The sequence below is a fragment of the Phaseolus vulgaris genome, chromosome 4 (genome assembly GCF_000499845.2).
Source record: "Phaseolus vulgaris cultivar G19833 chromosome 4, P. vulgaris v2.0, whole genome shotgun sequence".
In the NCBI taxonomy this organism is placed as follows: domain Eukaryota; kingdom Viridiplantae; phylum Streptophyta; class Magnoliopsida; order Fabales; family Fabaceae; genus Phaseolus; species Phaseolus vulgaris.
The window spans coordinates 44,791,065-44,809,363 of NC_023756.2; the positions used below are offsets into that span (position 1 = coordinate 44,791,065).

General features: G+C 31.1%; 2 protein-coding genes across 3 annotated transcripts; one reads left to right on the forward strand and one right to left on the reverse strand.

Annotated features, from left to right (window-relative positions):
* Nucleotides 1-2,936: 2,936 nt before the first annotated feature.
* LOC137837899 (putative 3,4-dihydroxy-2-butanone kinase) lies at nucleotides 2,937-10,552 on the reverse strand. The gene is made up of 20 exons (XM_068647071.1): nucleotides 10,359-10,552; nucleotides 9,604-9,677; nucleotides 9,459-9,522; nucleotides 9,054-9,166; nucleotides 8,898-8,945; nucleotides 8,496-8,567; nucleotides 8,313-8,402; nucleotides 7,889-8,062; nucleotides 7,505-7,588; nucleotides 6,827-6,882; nucleotides 6,192-6,322; nucleotides 6,016-6,108; nucleotides 5,775-5,839; nucleotides 4,683-4,826; nucleotides 4,553-4,593; nucleotides 4,256-4,339; nucleotides 4,105-4,178; nucleotides 3,882-3,994; nucleotides 3,712-3,807; nucleotides 2,937-3,286 (listed from the first exon to the last, which is right to left on the reverse strand). Exons 1-20 carry the CDS (start codon nucleotides 10,396-10,398, stop codon nucleotides 3,161-3,163), a joined length of 1,782 nt encoding a protein of 593 aa, XP_068503172.1. The 5' UTR covers nucleotides 10,399-10,552; the 3' UTR covers nucleotides 2,937-3,160.
* A 1,747-nt stretch (nucleotides 10,553-12,299) lies between these two features.
* LOC137837900 (uncharacterized) lies at nucleotides 12,300-17,508 on the forward strand. 2 transcript variants are annotated; one of them, XM_068647072.1, is made up of 8 exons: nucleotides 12,300-12,457; nucleotides 12,550-12,652; nucleotides 13,626-13,705; nucleotides 14,011-14,343; nucleotides 14,632-14,708; nucleotides 15,740-15,782; nucleotides 15,864-15,926; nucleotides 17,248-17,508. In XM_068647072.1, exons 1-8 carry the CDS (start codon nucleotides 12,368-12,370, stop codon nucleotides 17,263-17,265), a joined length of 807 nt encoding a protein of 268 aa, XP_068503173.1. In that variant the 5' UTR covers nucleotides 12,300-12,367; the 3' UTR covers nucleotides 17,266-17,508. The 2 variants fall into 2 exon arrangements, with proteins under 2 accessions (XP_068503173.1, XP_068503174.1); XM_068647073.1 differs by lacking the exon at nucleotides 13,626-13,705 and having other exon boundaries at nucleotides 17,248-17,462.
* The last annotated feature ends 791 nt before the right edge of the window (nucleotides 17,509-18,299 follow it).

Here is an 18,299-nt window from a genome sequence, read left to right on the forward strand (position 1 = left end):
TCTTAGAGACTAAAAAAATTATTGGTATTTAAAGTAGTTTCTATTACTAATAAAAATTTATAAATTAATATCCAACCATTAGTTACCAAGGTTTTATCACCTAATATCTTTATATTCTAAATTAGTCTCTAAAAGATTAATTGAAGCAAATTTAAAATTTAAATTAGTCTCTAAAAAACTAATTGAAACTAATTTTATGTAATGATAGATATAGAGTGTAAAAAAAACTTTATTCTACTAAATAGTACTTACAACCAATCTACTATTCATTATTTTTTCAAAGGTAAAAAGGGTTTAGATAAAACCTGAAACTGGTTGTACAATTACTGACGACGTGTCAGTGATCTCCTCGCTCCTCCTTCAAGTCTCCTTTCTCAATTGATGATTCTCGATTGGGATTTACCTGAAAAAGATATTCTGACGATCAAGTAAGTACTTTGTATAAAGACTGTATATTTATAAACTGATTACAAATGTACCTTACACCGCAACAAATGATTTATTTGTAGTGTTGATCATGGACCCTTGTTGTGATGGACTGAATATCAGTTGTCCACAAATGTGTTTGATTTATAGAGAGATATATTAGTATATAGGTACATTGGTATATCTGAATAATATTTGTATCATCTTTCAGTTAATCAGTATTTAGTTGATTTGTCAGAAATATTTTCCGCATAATCCGGAACATGAATGTGTACTCATAAAGAGCTCTTGTGATCGTCGTTGCTGTCATTTATTAAGTGTCTTAAAATGTTATTTTACACAATCGATCACCAAGGTCAAGATTAGCTCGTCTGATACCGACCGGTATATGAATTTTTTTATAAACTCTATATTGAGAAAAATTATTAAGATTTTGAAGATTAATGGAAGAGAAAGATGTGTGTAGATTGATACAAGTATCACCATATTTTAAAAATATTTTAAATTTGAGTTGTTTTTAATTAATTTTACTGATTTTAAGTGTTTTTGTTTTAATAAAATATTTGAAGTTATTAAATTTTAAATTTTTAGATGGAATAGAGTAATTTAATTTTCACAGTTAGAAAGAGAAAAAAAGAATTCACACAAAGAAGACATATGGAAAATAAAATAAAAAAGAAGAGAGAAAGATGAGAGGACTTAAAGAATTTTAATATTTCTTTTATGATAATTGAATTTATTTTAATTTTAGAAAAATAAAATTAGTGTTTTGAATGAGAGAAATTAATATGATGATGTTTTAAATACCAATACAAGATTAGTGGAAAGGCTTACAACTTAAGTTAAATACTCAGTTTAAGTAGCTTAATATTAAACTGAAGTTTTAGGTATAATACTTAAATGTATATAACATTGCAGATAGAATTTAGGAAGTGTTTGAACATTTTGTGCTCTTATTTGAAACATTATAGAATACAGATACCCTTTTGATTTTGTAATTAAGATGAATAAAGCTACATTATGTTTACTATGTTATGAAATATCTTAAAATTATAAAACACATTCCATATTTGTTAATAAAAAGGATTAAGGGAATTTGAAATGATTAAAATAATAATGAGTAGAAACCTGTTTTGGTGAGCTAATTCCAGCCCACTTGAAAATGAATAATTGTTGTTCCATTTGAGGTGAGGTTGAAGAAGTGAGGGCATGATTAAAGGTGAAGACCATGAAAACACAATAGGTTGTGTTGTTGAGGCAAGTGCATGCACGAAGTCACAACCCACTAACATTGCAAATGGTCAAGTTCACCCACCCATCTATCACTCTATTCACTTCTCTACAATTGCACTACTAGGCAATTTTCTTCATTTTGCTTCACTCCTTTCCGCAGTATTTCCAAGAAAATCATCACACAAAAATTCTAATAAAAGAAAGATGGCACAATTTCAGTCTATAAAGTGTGTGTTTTACATGCTATGTATTTATTTGTTAATAATCTCATTTTGCCACTTGGGTTATAGTAGATTCTACTAGCTCCAAATGCCCATATCTTATTCAAACTTGTTTCACCATATTAACGCCATTTTCTTAACTTCAAGTATCTCTTCAACAATTCATTTTCTCTTTATAAAAAAGAAACTAATTTAATTCTCTAAAACAATGAGATCTGTTTAAAAAGTAAAACTCTTGATCAAATCCCTTTCTTGATTTTGTAAACATTCTATAATTAATTGAAATATATTAAAATAAAAAAGTACTTAATAACATTTTAATAAATTCTAACAATAAAAATATATTAACAGTGTGTCAAAATATATTAAATAGAACTGTTGTTCATAGTTTTAATTCAGGAAGAAAAAATATACTGAAATACAATAAAAAATAATTATTAAGAACTAAACTATTTAATCATAAAATTGAATTTGACAAGTTTAATTGCCATTTCCATATTAAATAATTAAACTAAATTTTAACATATTTGTGATTTATGATAAATTAGTAAAAGTAGTTATCAATTTATTTGAATAAAACTTCATGTTTTTTCATCGAGTAAACTACTGAACTTGAGAATCAACACTATAAATGTAATCAGTGTTCAATCAGAAGTTAAACTCCAAAATAATTAAAAGTAATAAAAAGTATTCAAACTTTAAATATTAGTATATATATATAGGAGCATATGGAAACCCACAACTTGTGCTTCACTTCCAATACAATTGTAAAGCAGTTAAAATGTGACACTAAATTTGTTGCTGTCTTTGTAACTATTAAAATAGTTTGCAAACAGTACATTAACTAAAGTAAAAGGGATAGTTGAGTACAAGTTAAAGAGAAATCGGTTTTGCAAACACTCCAAATGATGATTCCTGACACCCCTTGAGTGAGTTTAAAGACATGGTGTAAAGGGGTGGGTAAAAAAAGCACAAATATATAACATGAAAAAGGTTTTGAAGAGCTAAACTGATAAAAATGAAGATAGAGGAAGGAAGCAAGCACTAAATTTAGAATGATGAGGTAAAATTGAGATGGATATTATTGTGGATTGTATAATGAGAAAGTTTGAAATTTACATCCACTTTAAAATTTGGCGTGTATGAGAATGGCTCTCTCAGCTTTATGCAAAAAAGGCATAGACATAAGCGGAGAGCCTAAATGGTTGGTTGGTTACAGGAGTACAAAATTCGTAACAAAACTTGCCTATATCCGCACAAACAGGAGATTGTAAGAAGAGTTATGTACTCTCATGTTTTTCCTTCACAGCTAAGGCCGCAGCTCTGAACCACGTCGCTGCAGCCATAGCACCAGGATCAGGAACTGTCGAAAGAATCTCTCCTGAAATGTATGTTGCACGACCAGCCTGCATATGCATTACTGCCCATCAGATCCACTAATAATCACAAGACCAATACATAAAAAACATGTACCTCATTTTCTATAATTTTCATTTCCAAACTATTTAGGACCATGGTCTTGTTTGGATCAACTAGTTTATATGAATTCAGTTTTTCTATAAAGATTTGAAACAAGTAAAATAAGAAGAGTTTCTTTAAGTTAAATATAAGTTGATTTCAGTTTATATATAGGAGAAACTAAATTATTTTAGTGAAAAATATTTAACTGCCGTATAAAAGCTTCAGTTACTACACTATAAAAGATGGAACTCTCGGCAGTCTTCCCTAATAGTATAGCATAGCATATCAATAAATTAAATATAAGTCTTAATTATAAGGAAGAAGCTACACCACAGAAATTCTCTCACTTAAACCATTAATAAGCAGTCACCTGTGCTTGCATTTCTACAGTTGACTGAGCTCCAGCTAATGCAGCTTCAGAGGAGAGAATAAAAGCGGTGCATGGATCGTCACCAGAATTTAATTTCTGTAATGACAATTCATTTTAAGTAACAGTGAAGAAGATCATGAAAAAAATGAAGGGAAATGACTACATAATACCTCTTCAAGAACCAACGATGCTGGAATAAGGGCATCTAACAATGTTCTATAACCAGCACTAGCACCCCCATATTTACTTACAGCAGCAATGGAAGCTGTAAGTGCTTCAGCCCCTGAATCAACAAAAGACTCGTGAGGAACGGAAACTCCAATTAAAAAGGTTAAAAGGGGAAATGTTGTAAAATTCTAGTTGAGAGTAGCTTGACTTGGAGAATGTTCTCACATTGTTTTGATGTGACACCAGAATGGGGGATTTCCTTCAAATGTGAATGTGCAGCCTTAAAAAATATTGTATAACTGAAAACAAATTGAGTGACAATAGTCAGAGATAGCATAAATGATTTAACTTTAGAGGGATAGGAATGGCATATTACATGATCCCACTTGTTCCTCCCATGGATCTTCCAATTGATGAACCAATTTCACTGAGAGTTTCAGCAGCATCATTTAGAGGGTAACTGAACATAAAATAGCAGTTTAGGTCAGACTGCTATCACAAACCAAATTGAAATTTTTTTCAGCAACCACCTTTGCAGTTCCTCAAGAACATAAATACAATACAATTAAGAAAAACATTATAAGTAGTCCATTAATCAAATACAAGGGTTAACAAAACTAAACAAGAAAAACAAAACATATAGGAGGCTAAGCAATGCAGAGCATAAACTTACTTTTTTATGTCCTCAAGAATTGCTTTTGCACCTCTATACATCTGCAGAAGAAAAACCATATACCAAGTAAACCACATGATACATCAACAATTAAAAATAAACAAGTAAAAGTTTTATGGATAAGACTCACAGTTGATCCACAGTCACCATCACCAACTTTACCATCCCATTCATTTAGATTGTCTTTAATATTTATAATTGCATTTGCAGCTGCTTCAATGGCTACCTCGAGAATTTGGCCTTGCTCATTTAGTTGCTGTGGCTGGCTTTGTGGCTGACATAAAGCAAATATGAATACTAGAGTTTAGAAACTATACTAAGACAAAAGAATACTCAAGTAACAATAAGTTAACTACTAGTAGTACTCAATCCCCTCCAAGAGAAACAAAATATAAATTGCCATGAAGTTAAGGAGTTTTAAGGATCATTGTTTATGATCATAATAACAAACAGCATGTTGTGAAACAGAGAAAAAAAATACTCCATAGCATGAACCAATAAGATGAGTTTTAAGCATCATTGTTTACAATCATAATAACAAACACCATGTTGTCAAAAGGGAACATACTCTCCATATGAATGCACTGAGTTGCATAAAAGAGCATAATTCACATACTAAAATTTGAATGAATTCTTTTATACATACTAATGTAATATACACTAAAAAAACTTTGTGCTGATCACATGACTAGCAGGAGGATTCAATACATACTAGATTGAATTATTTTATACATACTAGATTGAACTAATGCCGACAACTAAAAGTCACCATAAAATCAACTATAATTTGATGGATGATAATAATATAGTCTTGATTCTTGGTAGATATCCTGGGCTCTAGAATAAACTCTGCAAATGGCAGAATTTTCTTGTTGCTGACCACTATAAATACCTTAACACCAGACTTTCAATATTGAACGCTACCATGTTATGTAAGTTTAGCTCCATGCACTTAACTATTGCAAAGCTGTGTAAATAAAAATATTTTTTTAACCAACAAATAGATGAAGTGCAGCTAAGCAAACAGCGGTAACAAAGTGAGTGTGAAATGTAACACAAAATCAAACGCATAGTCCAATTTCAACAGCTAAAACATAAAAACTACCAAATAAAGTCACCAGGATATATGATAATATTTCATATGCTTGTTATTTGCACTTATCTAGTTTTTTACTTAGCTCACAGGTAACAGAACAGAAATAACATCTAAATTCCATGGTACCTCATCAGTCTTGACTGTTCGAGATCCCGAGATAGGAACAGGAATCTTAGCAGGTGGGTGATTACCTTAAAAAAGAAAATTCCAAAAGTTCAATCAATGAACAATTAATTTGCTCCTATCAACATTACAGTTGAATGAAGATTAGAAGGTAAAACCTTGTTACTAGAAAATTACAGACATAATTGAAATTTGTCCGTCTAATAAAATTGAATGATAAAAACAACTAAATCAAATTACCAACCATCTGCAGCAACAGGCCAATAAGGAGCTTTAGTTGGAGCATCTAATCGTTGAAGAATGGCAGGATCGGCTTTCATGATAGAGATGGAAAAACCTACAAAAAAATTAAATGATGCTAATCAGATAGCTTAATGAATCAAAAAGAATAGCTGGTCTTCAGTGGTTGTGGTACCAAACCTGCCATATCAAGAGAAGTCATAAATGACCCTGTATAAACTCTATCAACAGCCAGTCCATGCTCTAGCTGTAATTTTGGAACTGTTTTTCCAGCTGTAATCATTAGTTCCATGGTAGGAGTGCCACCTAACCTGCATATGAAGAATAATCTAAAATGTAAATAAAACTCTACTTAAAAGGAAAAATATCTGGTAAAAAAATTCCCAAACATAACAACATCAATAAAATAATTGAAGGCATTTTCAGATGTGTAGTTGAAATTCCAGATTATAGGATGTGAGTTAGGAATGTCTGAAAACATTTAAAAAGTAAAATTATGCCAAACCAACATGCATATTTTAAAATATATATATAGAAGAATATGCAAATGCAAAAGACTCAGATTATTGAATGAAGGAGTTTAACAACCTTCAAAGAATGCACAAAGAAAAAGCTAAAATGATAGAAGAATTGTTAATACTACCTAAATAAAAGGCAGTATATTTCAAATTTAAAAATACAACAGGTTAGACACTTTTTCAAAGAAACCTCTTTGGTGGTAAGCAAAATCTGTTTTCGTTTTTCAACATTCTATAATGAGATCTATGATACACACAGCTTTAGTTCTCAGGCAAAGATAATATTCGTGAACCTACCCATTGACCATGAGAACCACTCTTTCTCCTCGAGTTATTGGAACAAAGTTTGTTTCCTGCAAACATTACCAAAGAAAACGGATTGTGACCCACTTCACTAGAATGATAATGACATCCCTACAAGGACAAATAGTTATTTACTTAAAACAGATCCACTGAATAAAGAGTAAATTGATAAGACGCAATTCTGGGATCAGTCTGTATTATTCCCACCCAATCTACGTCCTTTCTAAGATATTGTAGTCAGATTTCAGAATGCAGAATAGTCCATTTTCCATCTATATGCTACTTAGGGAATGGCTCTTTAATGGATTTTCTTAGTTCAATATTTGTAGGTTCAGAGGGTTCAATTATTTTAATATATTTTCCAACTTAATTTTAATTTCTTATTATTTACTTTTTTACTCAAATCAGAGAAAAAAATTTCGAATAGTGTATTGTCCTTTTCTATATGGAATACAGAGGAGCAAAAAAGAATTAAAACACTAAAAATTTTCAGTCTCAGTTGTGTATCATAAATAGAATGCGCCTTGAACAGTCAAAGGTTGGGCATCAAAAGTTAGTTTGTCACACAAGCCAACTATTTTGATTTTGTAAAGTACATGTTAGAAGGGCATTTCATTCCCAATTAAGCAATCATAATCCATCAAAAGATTTCCATGAAATTTCAATGCATACCGTTGACAATATTTGTTGCAGAACATGAGAAACCACCACATTTACAGGCTGAATATCAACCACTGCTGCACCAGGTTCTCCATGCTGCAATAAAATAGCAAGGGCATGTGATGAGCATAATTTAGAACTCAAATTAGAAAAGACCATAGTAAAGACAGACTTCAAGCATTAAGGAAATAAATATCAAATACCTATGGAGTAGTTCTTGTGAAAGAATAATGTATTAAAAAAGAGAAGAATGAAGAAAGAAGAAAAATAAACTATCTCAAGTGCTGTGAGATTAATACCCCGAGAAAAATAGACTGACAGATCCACAGTACTGGAAAAAAAATCTGAGATTTATACTTATTATTGTTGAGGGGGCATTGAACTAAAGACGCTTACAATTCCAAGACCAAGTTCCATTTTTCCTGGCCCCAAACGATCTGATGTCACTTGACCAGGAATTGTGCAAACACTCAAAGCAACACCCATTGTTCCCACTATTTCAGATGCATGTTTAGCTTCTGCAGCAACATCATCAAGAGAAAGACCAGCAGCAGCAGCAGCTCCTGCAACCTGGCTCAGTCAAAATAAATAAATAAATGTGTAGATATATAACAACTAGGAACCATAACAAAAAAAAAAATAAAGTACAAAATATTTTTGCTACAAGTAAATGTGTAATGATGAATTCAAGAAATGAAATTTACATTAATACACAGCCAGACAGTCCCGTCATGTGTTTGTATGAAAAGGTGTGGTCAGAGCCTTTATATGAATTGGCAACAAAAAGAATGCAGAAAGAAAAGTGACTTCATGTATTAACCTTTTGAACCAGAACAGTCCCAGCCAAACCTCTTCTTCCAGCAATCCCACGTGGCGGAGGTAATGCACAATCATCCCCAACAATAACAGTCTGCATAGAAAAAATACAACCCATACTTTACCTACATATTAAATGTTTAATTATTTGAAGTGCAGTGAAAAATCAGTAGCCAGCTAGACATACCTCTACTTTATAACCTTCAGATTTTGCTAGCTCAGCCGCCAAACCAAAGTTCAAACGATCACCAGTATAGTTCTATCAACACCCAAATTCGAACACTATGAATCCAGAAACAAAAGCAGATCCTAATGACTCATCATGAACTGACCATACTAATGCAAAACCACACTATCTTATTCGCTGATTTCGCAAGAGGTCATGTATTAAAAAAAAATTAGGCACATGATGCCAAGTATTATAATAAAAAGAAACTTTACTTTTAATATTTTCACTATTTATTATCTTAATCACAGCAAATAAGATTTTCCATATATAGGACATCTAATATGCATACAGACCTAAAAGACCAATGCAAAAATCTATACTTAGGATGACAGGATGCTAAAGAAAAAAAGCAAATAATACCTTTACAATCAAAAGACATCCCTTAGGACCAGTTACAGCTCGTATTCCCTAAATTTCAAATCATAAAAATAGGGGCATTAGAAGTAGAAAAAACAGTATGCTTATAACTGAAAGAGTGATATACAGTTCAATTCTAATACTATGAGGTAAGCATACAGCTAGAATTGAATCAACGGGTGGAGAAGAAAATATATCTCCACAAACTGCTGCTGTAAGCATTCCTTCTCCCACAAATCCAGCATGGGCAGGCTCATGCCCACTCCCTCCCCCTGTAGGGTAAAATATAGATGTAACAATTTTCTCAGTAAAAATTATGCAACTATTGGACAAATAAAGCTGCAGAACCATCCTAGGAAGTTTCATTTTAAATGTTTCCTAGGGTGAAAAATTCTATTTCCACCCACCATTTCCTATATCCTATACCCTACCCTCTTGTAACTTCTTTTTCTCAATTAGATTTCCTAAATTAGCATAACAATACCTACAAGCTTTGAGTAGAATACTAATGACACACAACCTGAAAAAATGAACTGTAAAAGCATCCAATGGATGGTCACACACCTGATATGACTGCAACCTTATCATATGTTGCAGCTGAAACATCTGCCCGTAGCACAACCTTCACCTACATTAAAAAAAAATGCATTCAGCAACTATCACACCAATACACAAGTTATGCATTCGCTGCACGGGGTCGTGTGATCACCAGAGGAAAGCCATCCAAATACTGCAGTCCAGGATAAGTCTCCACTAGACCTTCAATGAACTCAGTCACAACATCTGCAATCACATTTAAAATATATTCATATATATTCAATTTCCAAGACTACTACACATTTGCTCCGTCGTATAGATAGATACAGGCATACATAAAAGCATCTATATATGTAGTCTAATCAATGCAAAATCTCTAAGAGGAAAACACTACACAATCATAAATGCAGTGCTACTAAGGTAAAAATACAAAAAAGAAATAAAATCCAAATAGGAATCTAACTCTCGCACTGAACCGCAATCTTCGAACTAGTACAGCAAAATTAGTAGAATCACCACAATAAAGTCTACAACGTTTCGCATCGAATTTCCGTAAGTCAAATACTAATGTTCAAATATTCAAGAGAAAGTCAAATACAGCAAGATTAGTAGAATCACCACAATAAAGTCTACAACGTTTCGCATCGAATTTTGTGACTCGAACAGCGATTTTCGTAAGTCAAATACTAATGTTCAAATATTCAAGGCTCAGATAGGAGAAAAAAAGTCAACAAAGTGCGCAGAACACAAACAGTCAAAAAATCGAGAGCAAGATTCCGAACGGAACCGCGGCAAGAACATTGAGAGCACAGCAATTGTGGACGGCGAGAGTTAAAGAGAGCGGAGATTGACGGCCAATTCGGCAGAGAAGGGGAAATTGAGCGAAGCAAGGGGAGAGGGAGTGGGAGGAGAAGGATGTTCACGCACCAATGGGGTCGTCGATGAGCTTCTTGGTCGGAAATGCCATGGCGAGGCGGTGCCGGAGGAGGAGAATTGAAGAGGAGAATGGCGGAAACGGAAAACCCTAGAAATGGTTTTGCATGAAACAGTGGAGAGAAGAGAGAGAGAGAGAGAGAGAGAGTGAGAGGGAAGAAGAGTTGTTGTTGTTGGCTTGTTGGTTTGATGGTGGTGTGGGTGTGCCTCTTTATATACTACACAAGAGAGGGAAAGCGAGGGAGTTGATAGTTAGCTTCTTCTTGCACGGAAAATTAAAAAATTAGATTAAATAATAACCAAACGATATCTTCCTCAATACAAATCTCCATTTACAACTACCATTTCCCTCTCATTCATCCCATTTTTTTTTTCATTTATAATGTACTTAATTTTAAAAAATAATTTTATTTTTAAAGAAATTGAAATATTTAATAGCAAAAAATATTGTTTATGTAAGAAATTATAAACAAAATAGAATTCTAAACAAATATTGTTTAGGTAAGAAATTATAAACAAAATGGAACTCTAAAATTTCATTACAGTGACTCGTTACTTAAAATTAAAAAATTGTTAAATGAAGTTGAAAAATAATTAAAGTGTTGTAACTGCAATAAAAGTATAAATGATGTATGAGAATACAGAATAATTAATATTATTTAAAAAGATGAAATTATGTTTCATTTTATTATTATTTAAATTTTTTAAAATGATTAAAATCTACTTTCACAATTATAGAGAGATGCACAGGAGATAAGAAGGTACTAGAGGAAAAATTTACCCCTATTAATTATGATTATTTTTTTACTAACGTCAATTGAAGAAATTTGTGGGTCCATATTGATAAAAAAAAAGGAGGGAATTTTTTTTAGCCATTAACATTGTAAAGAAAAACATTGATGGATATTAACTTAAATAATTATTAATGGATGTTAAGTTAAATATTTATAGTGAAAAAGAAAATTATTTTGACTAACGTCAATTGATTTTTTTTTTTTACAAATATAAGATGAAAAAATCTTGAAAATTTTCGACGAGAAATAAAGATCTACAACAAAATATTATCAATATTGACTTTTTTTTTAAATTTAATAATTATTTCACATTTAAATAAATATTTAATATTTAAATAATTCTTTAAATTTAGTGATAGTTGAAATACTTTATCCAGATAAAAAATTAAGATTAAAACAAAATATTTAAAAAAAAATAATTTAAAATAAAAATCCATTCAAAATTCAACATATATAAAATCAGATTTATTTTCTGAGTCACTTTTTTTCTAAATTAATCAACTTCACCATCATTCCAATATTCACCGTGTTGATTAGGAATGTTATTGTAATTTAATAATAATGTAAAAATACTTTATAGTATTTGTACACCATTTTTCATTTTCATTTTTATTTTTAATTGCTAATTGATTTTTTTAAATAAAGGTTGGTAAATTGTATAAGCTTCAAATAAATTTAATATTAGAAATTAAATTATTTTGTAATGATATTTTTTAAAACAACATTAAAATATTTTTTTTATCAATGATAAAGCTTCTAGATCTAATAATTAATTAATCTTGAATGGTCTACATTAATTAATCCATATTTTTATTAACCTCTGTAAGTATTTATTATTATTATTATTATTTATCATTTAGTCGTGTAAGAAAACTTTACCTCTTAGTTTTATTTTTAAATTATTTTTTAGTTCTTATAATATTATTTTGAATTAATAATAAAATTTATAATTTTTTCCCAACCAATAAATGAGTCAACCATAACACTAATCTAATATAAGTGTGTTTCATTTCCTTTTAAAAAATACTCTTCTTATTTATTTATCATTTACCAGTTTATTAGTGTAATCCTTTTTAACATTTTTTTATATATATATATATATATATATTTTAATGTAATAAACATCCACGTTGAATTAACAAGTATATTTGCCCTAAATTGTACTTTTTCACTTTGTATTACCCGTCTTTGTTGTTGCACTCATCGGAGATGGAATCCGAGACTCCGCAACGACGCCGTTCAAGCAGTGCCACCGGCAACAATGCGCCTATCGGAGAGAAGAGGCCGAAACGCAGCGAGGTGCGTCGTTTCAGCTCTCACCCGCTTCGTGAGGGTTTTTTTACTCCGAACGAAACCTAAACAGCTGTTACTTACTTGGTTCCATTTTTCAGGTACTTGCGAAGAGGAAAACTGTTGAAGAACTCATCACAACAGCACGTGCTCAAAAGGACCACCTCGCTCCTTTTCCAGCGTTTCGCCATTTCCACGCAAAGGGTAATGTTTTGGATTTGTAAGATTTTGTTTAATCAAACCATTTAGGTTAATTTGCTCAGGAGTTAGTTGCGAAAAAAATTACGAGTTATGCTATGGTTAAATGGTACCTAAGATGTAATACGGTGTCACATTACTCGAGTGAAAGTAAGGAAATTTAAAATATGCCTCTGCACTTAATTACTTATTATCATTTTAATATTTTAAATTAATATATATTATCATTTAAGTACACGAATTTTCAGAGAAAGTGATTGACAGATTGCACGATTATTGTTTTGAATTTTCTTACTTTCAGGACTAATGTGAGAACATTATACATTTTCATTACCCAAATGGTGTTTTAGTCTTTTATTCATACAACAAAAAACCTTCATGTCATTACCGAAAGATTTTAGTTTTCTCTCTTTCTTACTTGTATAATTTGTTGCAAGAGTTATGGTACGAATTCCATTTCTCGAGAATTATTCGATGGGTAAAAGTTGTGTTCACAGAGAACTTGTTAACTAGCTTAACAAGTTTTCCAATGTTTGGATTAATTTGTTTGATGCTCTTACAATGTACTGTCTTCCCCCAAAATTGAAGCTAGATCGAACTTGCGCGGATTATATAATATGAGTCAATGAAAGAGGTGTTAGTTTGTGTTTAAATTTATGTTAGAATATTAAGTTGAGTTCAACTCAACTGGAGTATAATAAAAAGCTATTAATTGTAGCTTTTCAATCAACTGGAGTTTAAGATGAATTTTGCTTCTAACTGAATCTGAAATATAGAATTTCAAACTTGTTGGCACAGTGTTTAATAGATATTGAATGTTGGTATAGGTGTTTCAAGTGAAATCCAAACATCTTTAGTAGTTGATGATAACTCTTGAGATGTTAATGTGTAATTCTCAACATCGGAATGTGATAATGTTCATTTTTGGGTTTGAATTTTTTGTTGTTGTTCTAAGTTCCTATTTTAACCTGATTTCTAGGTCTCTCTTTGTGTTTGAAGTCAGGACATGGCAGTAAACTTTCGTCGACTGTTAAGACTTATATTCAGAATCTCATTAAGGTAGAAAATACTAGGAATTTAGAATGTGTATTTATACTATAATGCAAAAGGAGAATCTATCGTTGTCTCCTTTTGTTCAGGTGGTTTTTGTTCTGTTAAAAAATGCACCTTGTCAAGCCAATTCAGTGAAAGAGAGAGAAGATTAGTTTATTCAAACTATGAATTTTATTTCTGTTTGTTTATGGTGTCATTCATTGATGTGACATGATATGAAAATCTGTCTGTCATGGTTGGTTCTTTTTGTTATCTAGTTGAAAGGAGTGAGCTTGTGAAAATGTCTGATTTGTATTTTCCCAAAACTGCAGCTAAACATGGAAGGACCGTTTGGATCTGAGTGGCCAGAGCAAGAAAAGGTGAAGCGCAGAGAAATGGTTGCTCATGATGCACATTATGTATTTGTGCATGAGGTTGCCAATTCAAATGCTGATGAGATGACTACAATGCTTACTGCAGCTGAGACTTCAACTTCTTGTTGTCTGGAAAATAGTGGCCCCTTGGTTGGATTTGTACAGTACCGCTTTGTGTCAGAAGAAGAGATACCAGTGCTTTATGTGTATGAATTACAGCTTGAGCCTCGTGTTCAGGGGAAGGGACTGGGGAAGTTTCTAATGCAACTTCTAGAGTTTATGGCGCAAAAGGTAATCTGAGTTGTTTTTCATGTCTTACTGACATGGATGAAAATTGAGAAGTGGTGGTGCACTGAAAAGGAAACAGCTTTTAAGCTGGGAAAAGAAGGTGGACTGTTGAGCATTATGATCTTTGAAGAAACAATTTATTTAATTTTATTATTAATGTACAGTGTTCATGATTTCCATTTGGAAAGTCCCTATAACCCTCAGTTGGATGTCTTGACAAGTGTACGAGTTTTATGTTCATTGAACATGGTCTCTTATCTATTATTTTCTGTGTTTTAATGTCTCTTGTAGAACTGTATGAGTGCTGTCATGCTGACTGTTCAAAAGGCAAATGTATTAGCCGTGGATTTCTATATAAGTAAGCTAAGGTAACATTTTCACCTATGTATGCTGCTATCATCAAATTATTTTCTGTTAAAAAGACGAACATGTCAAGTTTGATAGGAATGAAAGGGAAGAAAGAATTTCCTCATCATCATTTGCTCCTGTTCTTCTACCCTTACTAATTGTATGTCAACCTGAGACATTGATTCCATGGTAAAATATTTCTGTCTGCTTTTGAACAAGCTGACGAGAGGGAAAACATGACTTTGATAGTCCTCTTAGTCTTATTGAAATGGCATAAATCCTTTTGAAAGGTTTAACTGATAATGCATGAACATATATTGAAAAGAGTGATCTGAGAGTCTGAAACCACGTATGTTGAAGGGAGTGAGTCATTAATTCGAAATCATTAGAAATTTGCTTATAATTATGTTTCATGTGCACATTATATAAGCCTAATTTGAATATACTTTTCAACATGCACTTATAGAAAAAGAAAAGAAAATGAATCAAACTTTCACATAAGTTAAAATCAACTCATGTACCCCATTCTTATTTAGAATCTCCCTCATTTATTTTCTTGATATGTTGATATGTCTAAGTTAATTTTAACTTTTGAGTGAAATTTGATCTATTTTACATCCTTAATTCATTTCACTTTCTTCTCCTATAAATACCCGGGTAGAAGCTTATCCAAACTACATTATAACTGTATAAAGTCATTTTTTTCTCATGCAATTGCATGCTTATTTGCTCAAATCATGGACATGTCAATTGCTTGTGTGATTCTAATTTATAAATTGGTGATTATAATCTTATTTTTTATTTCTGGTGGTGATTAAACATAAAATAAAGAACAATATGGTTATTACAGCTTTCTCTGCATCTTAAAAACTAGTGGATTTGCTAGTCATGCAACTGTCTCTATTTTATGCCTTTTGAACTATCACCTTATGTAGTTTTATCCCATGTTATCGATGTAGATGACCTCCCAATTACTTTCTATACTTTGCTTATACATTGACTATTTCCTCCACTTTGGTTTTTGTTTTGTTGAATGATGAAACATTTCCAGATACATCATATCAGCTACTTCACCTTCAAAAGTCAATCCAATGGTATATAGATTTTTCATTCCCCTTTTCCTGCGGTTATCTTGTGAAAACGTTATGTAAGTCGTGTTTTCCCCTTAAATGCAGATGAAGAAGAGTTATGAAATTCTTTGCAAAGCATTTAATGATGAAGCTAAAGCAATTTTGGAGGTAAGCACCAACTCAGGGCTCCGTATGACTGATTTTCCGGAAAAGTGTCACTAATCCTCATAAAGCACCCTTCTTTATGAGCAATTTTCTAAATCAATCGGATTTAAGGTTTTGCACTGAATTTCGTAAAACACCTTCTGTCCTTCCCCCATTTATTTTCTTAAATTTAATTATTTTAAATTCTCTATAAAATAATTATTCTCTAAAAATTCTTAATCCAAACACCCTATTATAGTGTGTTTGAACAGGGAATTTAAGAGTGATTTATTTTTAGAGAATAATTATTTTATAGAGATTTTAAAACTCTTTATAACAAGAATATGGTTTGGGTAAGGAATTTCAAAAGAAATTAAAATTACAAAATGGTATGAGATTAATTGGATTATTTAAAATAAAAGAATTTCAAATTCCACAAGAAAAATAAGAATTTGAAATTCTTTATGTTATCAAATTTATGTCTTTTTTCTTTATATTCTCTCTCATCAACTCGATTTTAGTCAGAATGTAGTTGTCGTCTGTACTAAGATTGAAATATTGTTGGTTTGATTGAGATTGTTGGGGAAGGTTTCTTTTAAACTAAAGTTTGTTAGCATGTTATTTTTCTGATGATTAGAAAAACTTTCAATCAATCTTAATTAATTAGGGTTGTATTTTTACCAATATCAATTGGGATATTTTCCTGACATTGACTGAAAAGTTGGCAAACAAAACCCTCAACCAACAATATAAAAATTATCCTAATCGATGTGATGTGAGCTTAAATAATTGTAGTCCACATCAATCGAAAACAATCATGATTGATTCTAATGGAGAAAATGAGATCTACTTAAATCCAATATATTTGAATTTCTTAGAAAATATGAATTTTCTATTCTAATGATCGCTCAAAGGATATAAGAAGAACCGTGTTTTTTAACATTTGCCTATTCAAAGGTCTTGTCATACATGTGCAAACTATGCTTGCTGCTGCGGCTGAATTAGAGCAGATTTTCCTTTTTTTTCTCTTGGAAGGGAGGGGATTTGCCTATATTAGTTCAACTGAATTTCTGTGTGCGCACTATATGTAAACCTGTGCTTCATTTAGTTGGCGATACCATAATATGCTATTAATTGCTACTAGAAGCTGTTCTTGAAATACTTTAATACTTAGCATGTGCTGTTCTTTCTCTCCAAAAGAAAGATAATTTGAGATCAGTGCTCCCATTTTTCTTAGTTTTTTTCTGTCCTTTACTCTGTTGTGACACAAACATTTAACCTCGTTTGTTTTTCTTTTTTGTATTCGATCATCTTTACTCATACAGCCTCCTTTGTTTGTTTACAGGATAGAGAAGATGAATAGGTGCACTGTTAGAGAAGGACTGTTCATGTTGTTAGTCCCATTTTCTTTGCACTACCACCAATTGAGTAGCCTTCTTATTGGGTTCTTCTGTTTTTTTGTGTGTATTTCTTCTCTTGTTTGTCCATTTAGAAGAAATTTCTTTTGCCACATTGTGCACGCCAGCCCCTCAAAATTTAGAAAAATAATTTTCTCTGCAAGGATGGATTTCTATAAAAGAAAATAAGAAAAATCAATGAAAAAATACTTCCCATATGATCAAATCAATTTAAAAACCAACTTTTGAAAAGTTAATAGGAAAATACTTCAATAATTATTTATGCTTAATTTTTCCTAATAAGCAAATTTAAGTTTACTAAAAGAAAATAACTTTACTTTCTTTTCTTAAAAAAGTAGTTTTAGATAAATTTATCCTATTAAAATGCAAATGAGTCTAACTCATTTGTTAGGTAAAAGTTCAATATTCATATTTTGAGTAAGTGTTAAAAACAACCAAGTATAGAAACATGGTTATATTTTGTTTGTGTGGTTTTGTTTTACATTTGATGTATGAACATGTTTAGATAATACTTACATAGTTTTAAATTAATTTTGTATTTCATAAATATTTATATGCTTATTATTCAATGTTGCAGTAAATATTTGTTATTTTTGTCTATAAAAAGTGCATGTTTAAATAAGTCACATCAAATTAACAATTCCTTTACGTTAGTATTGTCAACTCTCCACTTTACACAAGTTAAAGTAAAAACACATTGTTTAAAAACTGAAGATAACTAAAACCAACTAATATACATAAATAAAACCAACTAATATTCATGGAGTGTATTTAATGCATCTTTCGTGTGCAATTTCACTATATACAAGGAAAACAGAAAAACAGAGTTGAATTTGTTCAATAGCTAGAAATGGAAACTGAATTTATTTGAATTAAGGAAAAGAGAATGGAAAGTGAAAAGAATTTTTATGAAAATTTTTGAGTGATTTGATTGATGTGATATATAAAAAGTAATTTTTTAATTGTTTATGAAAGATTA